The following is a 15,574-nucleotide window of genomic DNA, read 5'->3' as shown; positions in this document are numbered from 1 at the left end:
TGTGTGTGTGTGTGTGTGTGTGTATGTGTGCGTGTGCGTGCGTGAGTGGGTGTAGAAGATTTTCAATGGCAGAGTCCAGAGGGATGGCAGTGTCCAGGGAATAAACCACAACAGGTTCATGGTGACAGACAGATCCATTTATTTAGGTAAGCTCATTGACTAGACTTCATGACTCATGCAGATCTCAACTGCTTATTATTTTATTTTAGTTTGTGTATGGATTAATCAAACGAGAAACAATGGGTAGTTAGTGAGCTTTAGAGGTGCTGATAGTCAAGTTTTTGAAGTTTAGAAAGAGCCAGGCAAGCTTTATCCTCTGGCAATGTTCAATCATTGTTGGTCATCTTGGCATGGTGTTGGTGAGTTATTGTGGTCACTTATTTGTTTCTTCCTTGGTGTCCTGCAGGTAACCTTGACTGGGTGGGGAATGAGTTTAGCTTTAATGCAGGAGCAGGACTCGTGATCAGTCAGCCAGAAGGCATCGAGGAGAGGAACTCCACAGTGGTGGAGCAGCTACGGGCTGCATTCGAGAGGGACTGGTTTTCAAGTTACACCCGGTCCTTGCAGGCCAATAAGATCCCTGTCTGCAACAAGCCCCAGATCAAAAGGCTGGTCCCACTCAAAACTAGCCACTTAGACAATGGACCAGTGGTCATGAGAACAGGCCAGCATGATAACAAACCTGCACCAATGAGACACAATCACAAAGATGATGGACAGAAGTACACTGATGACAGACTAAGCAAAGTTAGTCGCCATGGCAAGGCCAATGGACTGGTGCCAATTATAGACAGTTACCAAGAGAGGGGACGAGTCGAAATGAGTCACCTTGATAACAGGCAGGTAGAAATCAAAGGTAATTACGATGACAATCCAAAAGAACCATCCAGTCAGTCAGCTGAGAGCAGCGGCAGCAGAGAGCTTTTTAACAGGTCCCTGTGACCACAAAGCTTGATGTGTTTGTTTTCACTGAATTATGACAACTACTCTCTTTCAGTAGCAATGGACTTAACTAACTGGGTCTTTGTAGCATTTTATTGATGCCATTTTGAAGAAAACAAAAACTTTTAAGATTTAAGTAATAACTGATTTGCATCATTTGCCCGGTACTTGATCATGTTCATGGAAGAACTCAGGAAGGAAAGGGAACGCTCCACTGCAGTCTGGCACTTTTGATGGATTCTTTTTAGGAATGAAACCAAAACATTTTGATTTGAAAGCAACATTGATTTATACACTGTAATAATAACTTACAACCTTACTATTAATGTAAGTTTTTTCTCTCCTTGTTGAGATCCTGTCAAAATAACGAAATCTTGCAATCTTATTGATTGCCTTATTATTGTATGTCACTTTAGATGTTTGTCATAAATGATCACCCTTTAAAAGGGAGAAATCACGCCTGCATGCCTACGCAGAGATGGAAAGCAGTGCAGCACATGTAGCTACACTAGCAACATTTATCACTAAAGATGCACTCCAAAGTAGCAGAAGACTTACAACACAGCTTTACTTTACATGTTGTGGATCTCTCATTGCCTCTGTAATAATTGGTTGTGGATAATTCTGCCTCATGTCAGTAGTTTGTGCATCTCCAGCATTCTTCTAAATAGGTTACTGTGCATTCAAATGTTTACTTAAAACTCCAAACACATGTATTACCACTGATAACTTCAGATCTTCAGATTTATTCTAATGTCAAATAATAGTAAGAGAAAACAACCTTATGTGTCTGTATTAACACAGATCCCTAAGGGGTTTTAAACGTTTGCACTGAGTCAAAATTGCAATTTAATTTCCACTCACAAGAACACCGATAACATTGCCATCAGTCCTGCAATAGAAACAACCACATGACTAATTTTGAGTGCTGACCCACAGTTCAGGAGCTTATCAAATCATGTCCACAATGTTTTAATCTCAATATCTAAGATCTAAAGTATTCTTCCAAATGCTATGTTGTGTGTTATTGGACAAAAGGAGCAGTTCACTTAGAAGAAGGGGCCAGAGGGTCTCTGCTGTCAAATCAATACAATGAATTTTTAACAGAGCTTGACAGTTGCAGTTGCAGCAGTTTAACCTCAAGGACATTGTTTCCTCTAGCGGCATGCCTGTGACTGAATGTATATTACCTTTACTGTGTGGAGCTAAACATATGTGATTGCTAGTAAAAAACAACTAATTTACTTTTGACTAAAAGCTAACTAACAAACATTCCTTTGCATTTTGAATGATTGCATGTCAGTTTAAGACCTTTACACACTATTTGCTGTACGTTTATAATGTAGGATAATTTTTTTAACTTCCAGGCCATAAATCAAGGAAACAGGAAAATATTTCCAGAGAAAGGCACATAGTGATGTCTTCATCACCAATTCGCAGGGTCTTATGGTACCACTATGGTAGCACTTTAATGTGAAGGGTATAATGAGTGCTTTCTCTGAGTTCACTGAGCAAGAAGAATAATTGCACACATTATTTCTTCCAGAAAACTAAATTTGTGTTGAGAATGCATAGAAGGTTTAGCTGTAACCATAAAGAATCAGGCAGTCATCTGTGCTAAAATTATATATCACTTGATTTTTGGTGGATATCATTTGATGGTATTCTATTTCTGTATTTTCTGCCTACATTTCTTGTACTACAGGTCCAATTAAGCCACAACACAGACTTAGTCCGGTCTTGCAGTGAGTCAAAACAGATGTGGACAGGACACACAGCGCTTGACAATTGTATTCTGGTCATGATGGATAACTCCTGCCATCTAGAGGATGTCTTGAGAAAGAATATTTCTTTTCACACTTAATTGCTGCAAATTGACATGATAGTTTTTAGTTTTTTTTTTTAGATCAGTCTTGATCAAGAATATATGCTGGTTTAAATCTACTGTTTATATGCCAATTCTTATCAAATGTATAAAAGGCAGCGACATGGAACTTTTAGTGGTTTTACTGCAAACATTTGAAGTGAAATGCTGTCATACGATACGTTGATACTATATTATTTGCAGAGTAATGTATGACGTTTATAGTGTTAAAATATAAGTCAAAATAATGTAATAAGAATAACAGTTCCATGTTAAATTTTAACATCAAACTAAAAACAATATACCTTCCTGTAGTATGTGCCCTAACCAGTCTCTGTTTGTGCAAGACACAGGCATTAATTCATCCAAAAACTGAATCTTTTGTGACATATTATATATGAAGCACACAATCAATAATATGAAGAACACAATCATCTGTTTAATTTGTAAAACCCTCTCTCCACACAGAGTGCATAGAACTTGAGCATTATCTAAATAATAATGTCCACATGTTTTCATGTCAAGTACCACTTCAACACACTGTATTGCTTGTAATCTGACAGCTGGTCAGACTCAGCACTTCATGCTGCTATTACCTATGATTGTCACATTGGGGACAGGAATGTCTCTGATGTACCCTGTACCCAAGGCTATGTGTTTAGTTGTTCTTTAACTATTTTGATAATTCAAAACAGTGACTATTTTCTAGTTAGCAGGGACCAGGACTAACCCTTTAATCAGAAACAATTTACAATCTGCTACATGCAAATTACATAATCCAAGCAAACGCAGTAGGAATGTTTCTGTGTCACCTGTCCGTCTGTCCATTCCTATAGTAAGCTTGAGCAATGTTCACTGAATCCTCTGTGAAAATTACTGTTTTCCTGCAGTCAGAAGGGTAGATGGGTTTGAGGTAGCTGCAAAGTTGAACAGACGGAAGCACTACTCCTATTTAACTACTCACTGTAAAAGTGTTTTAATGTCGCCTACCTTTATTCTATTGAACTGTTTCGGCATGACTGCTGCTTGCATGCCTTGCCTTTATGAACTGTTCACAGTAGCTATGAACCTTTCTAGAGATATTGATAACAATGAAAGCGTATACCTTTAAAAGAAATACAGAAGGAATGTATATTTATTGATTACTCTGGTTAATGTACACTACTGAATTATATGACTGCTATGTTTTTACTCTTAATAAAAAAATGAGTTCTCTTAGCTTTTATGTTTGTGTGTGTGTGTGTGTGTGTGTGTGTGTGTGGGTGTGTGTGTGTAGGGGGGGGGGTTGTTGTTTATAAAGTATAAGTGACTTGTGTTTCCTGAACACAAAGGCTGTTGATAAAAGCAGAGGGTGGCTTACATTAGAAGTTAATCCTTAGTACATCACTGCACTGTGGTTGTCATTCAGGCCCTATATGTAGCCTGAATGGACAGGCCTTTGTCTAAACAGAGGAGTATTTAGGTTTCCAGAGAAATATGTTCTTGGATGCAGACAGAGTAATAACCAATAATGTTTACCTGATTCTACCGAACCCAATTCACTCTAAGGTTAAAGCAGCAAACACATCTAACATGTTGCATTTGAATCAAATAATACAATTCAGGATTCAAACATTTACAGCCAACATTTTATGTATTGTGGTATGCCAATTGTAACTCATGCCCAGTGGTGCCAAAGCATTGCCTCAGCCTACAAAGGAACACTTAATCTTTCAATTTATCAGAAATTAAAAAAAAAATTCAATCAAATTCAAAATCTCCGAATTTGGAGATACATGGTTTTAATTGGACAGAAAGGTGTACACAATTCTAATCTGAAGAGTAACTAAAGCTGTCAGATAAATGTAGTGGAGTAGAGAGTACACTACTTGTCTCTGAGATGTAGTAGAAAGGAAGAATAAAGTAGCCAAAACAAATAGGCTCAAATAAAATGCAGTAGGCCTACCACAAATGTGTGCGCAAGTACAGTATTTGAGTAAATGTACTTAATTAAATTCCACCATTGGACTGCGTACAACTGACACACACAAGATAGGGTGTTATGAAATAAAGTGAAAATGGAGAAATAGAATGAAACGGACAGACAGCAGCAGACAGGCCTGCCTACCTGTGCCTGCTGGTACTTGTCCGGGCTCAAAAAGCAGGGGACTTACGTAACGGTTACCTTAGCAACCGATTAGGCGTCACTGCTGTGGGCTGCAAATTCATGAGTGCGCTTTTCTTTCCGGAGAGCGTCCCGTCCCGTCAAGAGTGGGGAAACTGTGACGCTCAGTGGCAACGCGTCTATGAAGGACAATAAACCAGATGTCTTTTTCCACCTGTTTGGGTTGTGTATATTCGCGGTGTAACGTTAGTGGAGCTGGACAAGCCGACCTGACGAACATCGCTGTGCTGGTGGTGTGGTTGTTACCCAGCAGCAGCCAACATGGCTGAGGATGACAGTGAATGGGTTGTAGAAAGCATCGTTGGCTACCTGGGAAGTCCTGAATGGGTCATTCCTGTCACGGATTTTATGGAAAACAAATGCACAGGTAAAAACAGGTTATCCGTTAAGTCTCGGACATAAAGCTTCCCTGGAGGTGTGCACTGTTAGCGCGGTGGCTCAACTAGCGCTAACTTATGACTGCTAGCTATGTTTTTGTTGACATACCGTTATTTGTAGTTTTGATAACTCAGCACTTAATACACGCATTTTTGTGAGTGTATCAGATTTTTGAAACATTTGCCTTGACATAAAACAACAAAGGAAACAGGAGTCGATAAAGATACGTTAGCAAGTTTGAACTCAGTAAAGGTTAACGTAGGGAACATAGCTAGCAAAGTAGAAACCTTTAAGCTAGCTAGCTAAGTGACCATGTAGCTATATTAACTTATTGTGGGCAATTAACGTTATTAAACATACATAGCTAGCTAGGTAAATAAATACAGTTTAGGTTTTTCAAATGTCTCCTATGGGCACAGTTTAAATGTTGAATAAACTACATTTATGAATAATATTTATCTGGCCTTTTCTTAGTTTTTGATGACGAAGATGAAAATAAGTTATCATACACAGAGATCCACCAGCAGTATAAGAACTTGGTGAGTACAGTCTTTGGTCCACATGTGTCAAACTGGTTCATCAACATTACTCATTATTGGTTTTACATTGTTGACTCATCAAACAGGACTGATGTAAGCTGCTTTGCTTTTTAAGGTGGAGAAGCTGTTGGAGAATTACATGCAGGACGTTGGCATCAACGAGCAGCAGTTTCTGGATGCATGCACCTCTCCTTTTGCCAAATCCAAAACACTGCAGGTAAGTTAAGCTGCCTGTTCACACACCACTGTCAGCCTGCCGGTCAGCCTGCGGTCAACCTGCCGGTTAACCTGAATCAAGAATCAAGGGTGGGATTTGCTTACACAACCCCGCAGTTACACTACTTTGTACCTGGTGCCAAACCAGTCTTCTCCATGGCAGATTTGCGTTTTCATGTTGAATCAGCAAAATGAGAATTCAGTTTGTGATATGATCTACAACCAGGGGGTAAATCACATGTTTTATTACGATACAATACTATATTGATTCTTTGGACGATACAATATCTTTTAACTTTGTATTGAGAATATTGGATCGCTGAGGGTTGAATCGAGACATGTGGATGTTTAGATCTGTCCTATTTCAGTGCCGTGACTTTGTTAGGCTGAAGTGTGTTACCCAAACAGTGTCCCAAATGTACATTACACTAAGCGTGCATACTTCCACCATAGCTATGCAAATGTCATGACAGGTCAATTCCAAGCAACAGATTTTCATCAAAAGTTATTCATCCTTTGCCTGTACCTTGGTACATCCAGATTTTTATGTTTTCATAACGTTACCTAAAACTTGACATGACATACTCACTTATTGCTGTTGTCACCTTTCATGTTTGTTTGTGTGGGTTTATGCTCTTGTGTATCTATTGTAAAACGTATGGCCAAGCATATACATTTTATTGGTGATATGGATACAAGCCATGTTGAGTTTTGTTTTGTTTCAACAGTTTTTTTAAGTATATTGTTAGATGTCCCTTGCCACTGATCAATAGGTATAATATGGCTGCGCCAGATTGGCAGAGATGCAGATCTGGATTTCACCGCAATCCTCAGAAGACTTGGATCTCATTAATTACTACTGAGATAAATAGTGAATGGGGTGGCAGTAGCTCAGTCTGTAGGGGTCTGGGAATAAATGTTAATGTGAAGTTCTTCTATAGAACTATATAGTGCTTTTCTAGTCTTAACGACTACTAGGGTGCTTTAACATAGTACAGGAACCATTTCCCATTCACACACATTCATACACTGTGGCCAAGGCTGCTGTACAAGGTTAACTCATAATAAGATAAACTCTCACACACATTTACACTCCGATGGACAGCATCGGGGGGAACTTGGGGTTCAGTGTCTTGCCCAAGGACACTGCGGTATGGAACGTTAGGAACCACCAACCTTCCAATTGGCTGGCGACAGCTCTAACACTGAGCCACAGCCGCCCCAGAATAGGAGGGTCACTGGTTCAAGTCACCATACATACCAAAGTATGGTGGTGGACTGGTTGTTGGAGAGGTGCCAGCACCTTGGCAATGCTCATGAGCACGGCACCGAACCCCCAACTGCTCAGAGTCGGCCTGTCTATTGACAGATACAGCCCCCTCACTCTGGTATTTGTGATAATCTCTGACATCTGTAATGTGTTTTCTAACAACAGATGACCCTGCGGGATTATTAAAGTATTTACTATTATTATTATTATTATTATTATTAAATGTCACAGTTATGTTGGCTTTATTTTGTGTAGTCTGTAGAATCAACGCATGATACTTTTTAAATGCTTTTCGGATTTAACTTTATCGTAGATTATTTCACCTTTGTGTCCTGGATAGTGAATTCAGCTAGGCCTACACATAATACCTTTATTAATCCTAAACATAATACCTTAGTTAATTCTGAAGGGAAAAAAGCTATAAAAAATAAGATTAAAGCTTGGGCTCCTTTTAATTTATAATCTTTATCTCAGACAGTTTTATTGCATAACTCAGTTAATTTGTGATGACTAACGTGAGCACATGGCACTATGTCTTCACTGAAAAAGCAGTCACACTGAGAGGTCTTGACTTACAGTTGTTAACAACAAGCCTACAGTGGACAGACGGAGGCTAGTGAGTTGAGGAGTAAAGTGTTGTAGTGTCTTTTTCTTTTTTTTAAACTTACCTACTGTAGCTGACTGCAACTTTTATGTGATTAAGTTACTCATAGTAACTTGCACTGTAGGATTTGGTTTCAGGCAGAAACAGTAAGAGAGACTGACAAAGGGAGGAAAAGGGAAAGAGAAGCTGAGCAGGGAGTCTGAGAACCTGGTGACCCAGTTGAACTAAGAACACTAAACTTGCATTTAAGGTTAGTCAGAAAGATTTACCTAGCATTAGCCTAGTGGGGGAGAGACTTTTGAATTTAGACAGGAAGCTAATGTGAAGATTAGGCCCAAGTACCTCTGTTAGTGTACATACTGTCCTGATATACAGTGCAAGACTATAGGAACTATTATATTAATATTTTTTTATACATATATTATTGTCTAGATTACCTTATAATAACAAACACCTTTTTCTAGAAAGTTTATATCTCAGAATTTGTTCAGAGCATTGTTGTTAAAAAGAATGAAAGAAACGGATAACATGTTTGAAATACTGACGCTAAATCAAGCGGATTGTTGTTTCAAAGTTCATATCCAGTCAAATGACTGCCAAAGGTTTTCAAATATCTTGATTGTTTTCTGTAAAATATTCTTTAGACCTCAATGATCTTGACAATGTAGAAGTGTTGCTATGCAAGAGTAATGTTTAGCCTTCTAAATAAGTTTCATACCCAAATGATATCTAACATGTAAATAAACTGTTCTTTAACTGACAGAATGACGACTGGCATCAAAAAGACACATCATGTTAAGAGTGTAACAGCACTCACATGTACAGTTGTTACATAGCTGTGTAAACTAAACATTCTCTACAGTCACAGACACTATACCTTGTTGGAATGCTATTCATTCATTATAATTACTGTGGGCACATTGATTTTACATGCTCTATGTGGTTGTTGTTTTTGTTGTTCAGTCAGTGTTCCAGCCAGTTCTGGCTACAGATGACTTCCAGATATTTCGCTCACTGATGGTCCAAAAGAACATGGAGCTGCAGCTTCAAGCCCTCAGGGTCATTAAAGAAAGGAACGGTGGGCTGAATAGACACATATACATACACTCACCAACAGGTAAACACTAATTATTAAGATGCAAGTAATATGGCTGCTGTGTGTGTAGGGGTCCTCCCAGAGTGCCTGACTGATGGTGCGGACGTAATGACAGAGTTGCAGGATCAAGAGATGAAAATCCTACAGGAAGTTCTCAGGTAAGTCAGCTGTACTCACTCTCTCGCATGGGAACCACAGTGAAATTAGTCAACTGAAACAAGGAGTTTAACTTCTTAGATATCCTGACCTGATCTTACTTCCAGCAAAGTTGATAATGAGTGTGCATGAACAATAGATACAAAGGTAGAATCAAAGAAATAGTATGGTTACCAAATAGTGGAGTTGTGATTGCTATCCATAACATGATCTTATCCTCATGTGGCTTGACCTTTTACCCTCTTAATTCTGATAGTTAGCACAAAAATCAGCTGTGTAAGATTGCACTCATTAACAATGTTTATGATCTTTCAATCCTCAACTTTTTGTGAAGCTCACATATATATATTTATGTCATTGCACATGCAGCAAACTACCACACTAAATTGAATAGATTTGTGTTTCACTGGAATTCCAAAAATAAAAGCATTTTGTAAAACATCTCACACTTTAGGTCAAAAGATGTGTGGGTTATCTTTTACTAACTGATTAAGTCAGTCATCATGTAATTAAACATATTTTGTTCAACATTTTACTGTTACTGATATTTTCACATTTTCTTCATGTATCCATCCATTGCCTGTACGTGTCCTAGCGTCTAGAAGCTCGTGGCCCTGCTCTTTAATGGGATTTTGCTATAGCAGCCTGGCCAAGTAGAACACATTGAGTCTAATGGAGCTGCAGTTAAGCTCCTTAGGGTCAAGCTAATTTAGGTTGGAGGGATTGACACTTAACAAGCAACTGAGAGAAATAGTAGGTTTAACCCACTTTGTCTTACCAGCGTACCTTAACTGCTTATCAGCGCTGCATTATTCTGCATTTCCTCCCTTCTGTCACCACTCGTTTCACTATGATCTGTTTGCAAGTTGACTATCATTCTATAATCTTTACAGTTTGGGTGAAAACGTCATGCACTGAAAGAAGATCCTTAGCGAGGAATGGTACCTTGTGACATATGAAATTAATTGATAACATTTGTTTAATTGTGTTATCAGTCTCATAAAACACAGCTTCTTTTTGAAAGATTAAATAATAAACCATCTCTTTATTTGCACACCGACTGGTTAATGCTTTGCACAAGTCTCCTCTAAGGCAATTTAAGTTGTTTTAAGAAATCAAATTAAAGGATCTGTGTGTGGTGCCGGGGCATAGCTATTATCCAAGGGAAATCCTTGACGTTGCTGTCTTATTCTAGTTTCTAGTCCATTTGGGTCGTTTGCCAAAGGTTAAATAATAATAACGCATTTATATAGGGCTTTTTTAGGTACTCAAAGTTGCTCTACATAACAGGATGAAATATTATAAAGAATGCAAAAAATTGGATAGGAGCCTGGGCTAGCTGGCTGAGCTGTGGAAAGCCAGTTGGAATAAATGAGTTTCCAGGCCCCTTTAAAAGATGGCCTCTTAGTTGTAGTTGGGGAGGGTGTTGTAAATAATTAGTAGAACCTGCTTAACTGTAGATTAACTAAACTGTTATTACAGCTGGGCTTCTAAACACACTCTAAAAAACAGTCCAAGTGGGCTCTTCAATGCTTTATAGCAGGACCAGTTAAGGCATTTCAGACTTTGCAAAAGAAATTGCTTCTGCTCGTGCTAATTTATGCATGGGGGAATTCCAATCAAATCTAATGTTTTCTCTCCTGCTATTTTGTCTTCAGAAAGTCAAAAGAGGAGTATGATGAGGGAATTGCCAGGAGGCTGCTATTAGAAAAAGAAGTTGGCTCCACCTCCAGCGGCTGCTTTGATAAGCCAATGGCAAAAAGCAGTGAAGCCCAGAATACCACCTCTGCTCCGAGCCAGCAAAGCAACACTGCCAAAGTAAGACATTGCGAGCTGAATGAGCTGAAAAGGAGCAGTAAGACCAGCAGCATCACTGTGTTACCTTTGTTGGACTTTGATCTCAAAGTTTAGACGCGCAGTGCCTGATAATGCCAATGCTTACTGGTTATAGCCAACGTCCCATTTCCTCTTAAAGACTGATCTCTCCTTTATAACGAGACACTGTCTCCAATGTGTTATTTTTTCCATGCTAAGGCCAAAGCTGAGGGGAAAGGTGACAGCAGTTGCCGTAATGGTCACCACGCCCCACTTGTGAACGGAAACACTACTACTGAATTTAATCTGGTAACTGAACCATCCATGTAGAAATATTTGATTTAGTGGCCTTATAATATGCCACAGCTTATTGCTAAGTCTGAGGATGCATTAATGCCATTTTAATCGTATCTGTAAAAGCTAACAGAGTAAAAGGGAAGTAAATGTAAAACCAAATACATGTGAATTGGGTAGAAAATAAAGTTCCTGTTGTTAGATATTTGGCCAGCTCTTTCACAGGTAATTAAAGTGATTTTCTCTGACATCGAAATGTACTGTATGGTTCACAGGTATTGACATGATATTCAAAGTCTAAGAATTAGTGCATCCTGAAGGGGAACATATTAACCTTTCTGTTTCTTAGCCTGCGTAGTAGGGAGGCTATGTAGAAGCTTTGTAGTTTTGAAGCATGTGAATTAGGCTACGTTTGTAATATCATAGACATTCGCTGACTGCAGGATGACTAGGAAATGTTTCTTGCATCTTAGACATTATTAACAATTTGATGTATAACAGTGTCTTAAGATATTTAGAGGCCATCTATGTGCATACACTGACTCTGACCAGTTTGGTACCAATCAGAGCTTTACTGTCAGTAAGTTAAGTGCCTGCTTAGTCCGTTACCAGCAAATTAAGAGAAAGATTATCAGGTCAATTGGAAAATGTGGTTTATCTTTTTCAGTGTCCAGCAGTTCAGCAGTGTGTGTGTCTACAATAATGTGACAGTATCCAGTCCGTCACATTACTGTCAAATCTAAAGTGATGTGATTGTTTAAAATGTTTCTGTGACAGTTTCTGTATGACACACTGTGCCTACAAGTCCACAATCAGAGGACTGTATGTGGTGTTAGAGCTGCAATAGCGTGTTGCAATAATTTGATGCAGTGTTTATGTCGTCTGTATTAATAACATGCATTATACGTTAAACATGTATTAATGTGTGTGGGTCCCTCCCTCCAGGGCAACAGCAGACCTGCCAAAAATCTCGAGAGCAAGACGGCTGCCCCTGGAGTTGGGGATAAGAAAGGTGCAGCTAAGAGCAGCTCTACGTCTAAGCCTACACCAGGTATTTCTGAAGAACTTATCTTTTTAGTCTTATTAAAACTCCCCACCACCTCTTTAGTTGTTTGTTGTCTTTGTAGACGAAAATCTCTCATGGACCTCTAATTTAGATTTTATCTGCAAACAAATGGGTTTGGTTTCTCCGTAGATTAAGATCATTTCGAGCTAGTAGCGAACATTTTTTGGTTTTTCAGAGTAATTCAGAGTATCATGCTCTATTGTAGCACTGCTTGGGTGAGTAGTGCTACTGAGTAGCTGCAAGATACCAAATTAATTTTGAACATGCGTGTGCAGATTGTGGCAGTAACTGTGTGGAATCCAAAGTCCTTCCAGCAGTGAGAGCACCAGTAAAGTCCAGCGAACCCTCCATCAGCCTGAGTCCTGGTAACAAGGAGCAGAGCAGCAGTCAGACTGCAGCCGAAGCATGGCTGGAGGAGGCACACAAGGAGGCTGGCTTCTCTAAGCCATATACTGTAAGTCTTTCCTTGCCCTTGTTTCATTAAACACAGTTGTGATGACAGATATCAAATTCTGTCATAACCAAATTCAGCTGAAGAAACTTCTGAATGTGTCTGTCTCGTGTTTTTTCTTCACTCTGTGTCACTAGCTATAGTGAATCAGTTTTCCTTCACAATTCATCTGTGTGTGTGTGTCGTTGTGTAGTGTGTCCATTTTTATTCTAAAACTGTCAGCTGGTAACAGTATGTGGATGAGCGAGGGAGATAGTTAGCTACTGAGGAGAGCCAAAGGGCATTAAAACAAAGATAATCAAAGATTTTGCAACTGTATCAAGCATCTCATCATCCCTTACCATATCCACATTCATATTTAGACGCAACAAGTGATATATATCCAGCTACAAAATAGCCTAAAAGTTGGAAGTTAGACAAATAGTTGTTTAGTATCCAGATGACGCACTGTCTCGTTGCATTGGGTGTTGCAGACCGGAGCGTTGCAAGTAACTGGAGGATTCATCTCGTTGCTACGCTTTGGTCTGAACTCGCTACTGCATGCACAAACACACACACACACACACACACACACTCATTTGCCCTTAGTGAGAATGTGAAATTGAACACTAGACTAGGCTATATGCCAACGTTGTTTTCAATTAGAAAACATTAGCACATATGAAGCCGATCTTCTATTCCATGTTGAAGAGCATTAAAAGGACATTTAATAAAAATGTATTAATAAAAGAAATCAAGGGACATTAAGAATAGATAAAAATGTGTGATTAATTGCGAGTTTACTAAACAGTTACAGTAATTAGTGTAATTTAATAGCATTCTTTTGACAACTTACAGAGAGATGAATGTATCATGTTGATGTATCACGACCATAATACAATAACAAAAGATGTGAGTGAAAAGATTTTGCAAACGTAAGTTACGAATACAATACAAATACCCACATGTTATTGGTGGAACAGAGATGATGTGCCAAATTAATATTGTTTTCTTGTGCATGGTTGGCGTTGTACTGATGTACTGATCCTGTTTCACCTCTACACCCTCCAGGAGTTGTCAGTGTCTCAGCAGGAGCAGCTCCAGCAGAGAGCGGCATATCTGCGTCAGCAGCGAGACAAGCTGCATGCGTTGAAAAAAGAACAGCAGAAACCCAAGCAGGTGACCACACCAGAGGAGGCACCCACCACCCCCACCCCGGTGGTGAGTACAGCCCTGTTCCTGTCCTACCTTAGCCTCCTTTCACAAAGAGGTCAGAGGTCAGGATCAACCATGTACTTATACTGAAGAACATGGCTGGATGAGTAACAATTGTTTTATTATGCAGGCCTGATAACATTTACTCTATGTAAGAGGTAATTAACTATTTATTTCCTCATATTGACACATTGGGGTTGTTGTAAACAGACTAAAGATAATTTCAGGGTAACACAGGCTTTGAGTTGTGTCTCTCAGAAGTCGCGGTAAGAAATGGTGCCAGGGCTTTAAAATTTAGACTTCATATCCTTACTTAAGATTTTAGGTATTTTTTTTAATTTCACAACAACATACTATTATTTCACCTGATTTCCTGTAACCCTCATTTTTTCTCATGATTTCTTTTTCATCAAATCGTCCTTCTGGGTTTGTGTTCTTCATTTCCCTCTGCCTGTATCTAACCTGGCCTGGCTTGTCAGGAGGCAGTGGGGCAGTCCCAGAGGAATGGGGCCTGTACCCCTCCTCCGTCTCCTTCTCCTCTTCTTCCTGCTCCTCTTCCTCCAACACAACACTCTGCTAACTCCTCCAAACAGAAGGTGACCCATCAGCTGCCTCTGCCTGATGTGAACACGTGTAGTCATTCATGCCTAGTATGTTGCTTAGGGTTTTGCTGTGTAGTAATGTAGTTTAGTGGAGTGTAGTCCTTTCTCCTGTCTCTGCCATACTCTGTCTAAAACCAACGTACTGAAAGTCCTCAGTCTCCATCCCTCAAGCACAGAAAGGGAACCAACCACAGCCAACAGACCGTCTGAGCTTTTTTACTCCACAAAGTGAAGAGAACAAGCTCTCATTTACATTGTGGATGTTAAGAGTTTATCAACATATCCCTTTTAGATGTGTAAAGCTATATAACTCTTGTATTATTTGAAACCATTTTAACCATGTGCCATAATTATCACATGATGCTCGCTGCTTTCGTTTAGTTTTCTAGGTGATCATGTATACACGTGTGCTTGGTTGTATTTAAGTAGTCTTTCCCTCTGCTTTTTCACTCACTTCCGAGTTTTTTCTTAAGCCACTGGTGGTGATTGTTTTCTTTTCTATCGCGTTTTTAACCCTCCTGCCTGCTCTGGTCTCTTTACACAGGAGATATCTGCTGAGGAGAGGAAGAAGCTACAAAAGAGAAAGAATCTGGCCGACAAGCTGAAAGAGGAAGTGATCAAGAAATAACCTTCCCCCACAAACTGAAATACGATTATTATTATTATTAATAATAATATCTGTTTATTCCGTTTATCAAACATGGCTTCCTTTACACTGCCTCCTTCAGACAGATGATTCACTTTGCCTAACACAGATCAGGGGTTTTCCAAAGAATCACAAAATGTCAGATCTTCCTTCTACAAAGTTCTTTTCATTCCTGTCTGAAGAGGAAGGTACACCTTCTTTAGTATTTTGGTTGTACCACTATTTTGGCAGTCTCCGCTCATATAGCATCTGTTTGATTGGGCAAGTATAGCAAAGC

General features: G+C 39.3%; 2 protein-coding genes across 6 annotated transcripts in view; both read left to right on the top strand.

Moving 5' to 3' along the window:
- LOC117960104 (inactive phospholipase D5-like) overlaps nt 1–4,024 on the top strand; it is a 46,514-nt gene extending 42,490 nt beyond the window's left edge. For both annotated transcript variants that reach the window (XM_034897683.1, XM_034897684.1), the window contains exons 9-10: nt 56–146; nt 407–4,024. In XM_034897683.1, the coding sequence (XP_034753574.1) occupies nt 56–146; nt 407–942 (627 nt within the window). In that variant the 3' untranslated portion in view covers nt 943–4,024. The remainder of the gene's footprint in view (nt 1–55; nt 147–406) is intronic.
- Nucleotides 4,025–4,975: 951 nt separating this feature from the next.
- On the top strand, nt 4,976–15,475 carry cfap36 (cilia and flagella associated protein 36). 4 transcript variants are annotated; one of them, XM_034897832.1, is made up of 12 exons: nt 4,976–5,337; nt 5,823–5,887; nt 6,003–6,104; nt 8,941–9,055; nt 9,144–9,231; nt 10,888–11,047; nt 11,264–11,353; nt 12,284–12,389; nt 12,680–12,858; nt 13,906–14,052; nt 14,511–14,645; nt 15,196–15,475. In XM_034897832.1, the coding sequence occupies exons 1-12, from the start codon at nt 5,232–5,234 to the stop codon at nt 15,277–15,279; spliced, it is 1,377 nt and encodes a 458-aa protein (XP_034753723.1). In that variant the 5' UTR covers nt 4,976–5,231; the 3' UTR covers nt 15,280–15,475. The 4 variants fall into 4 exon arrangements, with proteins under 4 accessions (XP_034753723.1, XP_034753724.1, XP_034753726.1 ...); XM_034897833.1 differs by lacking the exon at nt 11,264–11,353; XM_034897835.1 differs by lacking the exon at nt 14,511–14,645 and having other exon boundaries at nt 4,977–5,337.
- The last annotated feature ends 99 nt before the right edge of the window (nt 15,476–15,574 follow it).

The sequence above is a fragment of the Etheostoma cragini genome, chromosome 17 (genome assembly GCF_013103735.1).
Source record: "Etheostoma cragini isolate CJK2018 chromosome 17, CSU_Ecrag_1.0, whole genome shotgun sequence".
NCBI classification, from domain to species: domain Eukaryota; kingdom Metazoa; phylum Chordata; class Actinopteri; order Perciformes; family Percidae; genus Etheostoma; species Etheostoma cragini.
The sequence above is the reverse complement of the archived record's forward strand: the minus strand, read 5'-3'. Positions and strand labels throughout refer to the sequence as shown.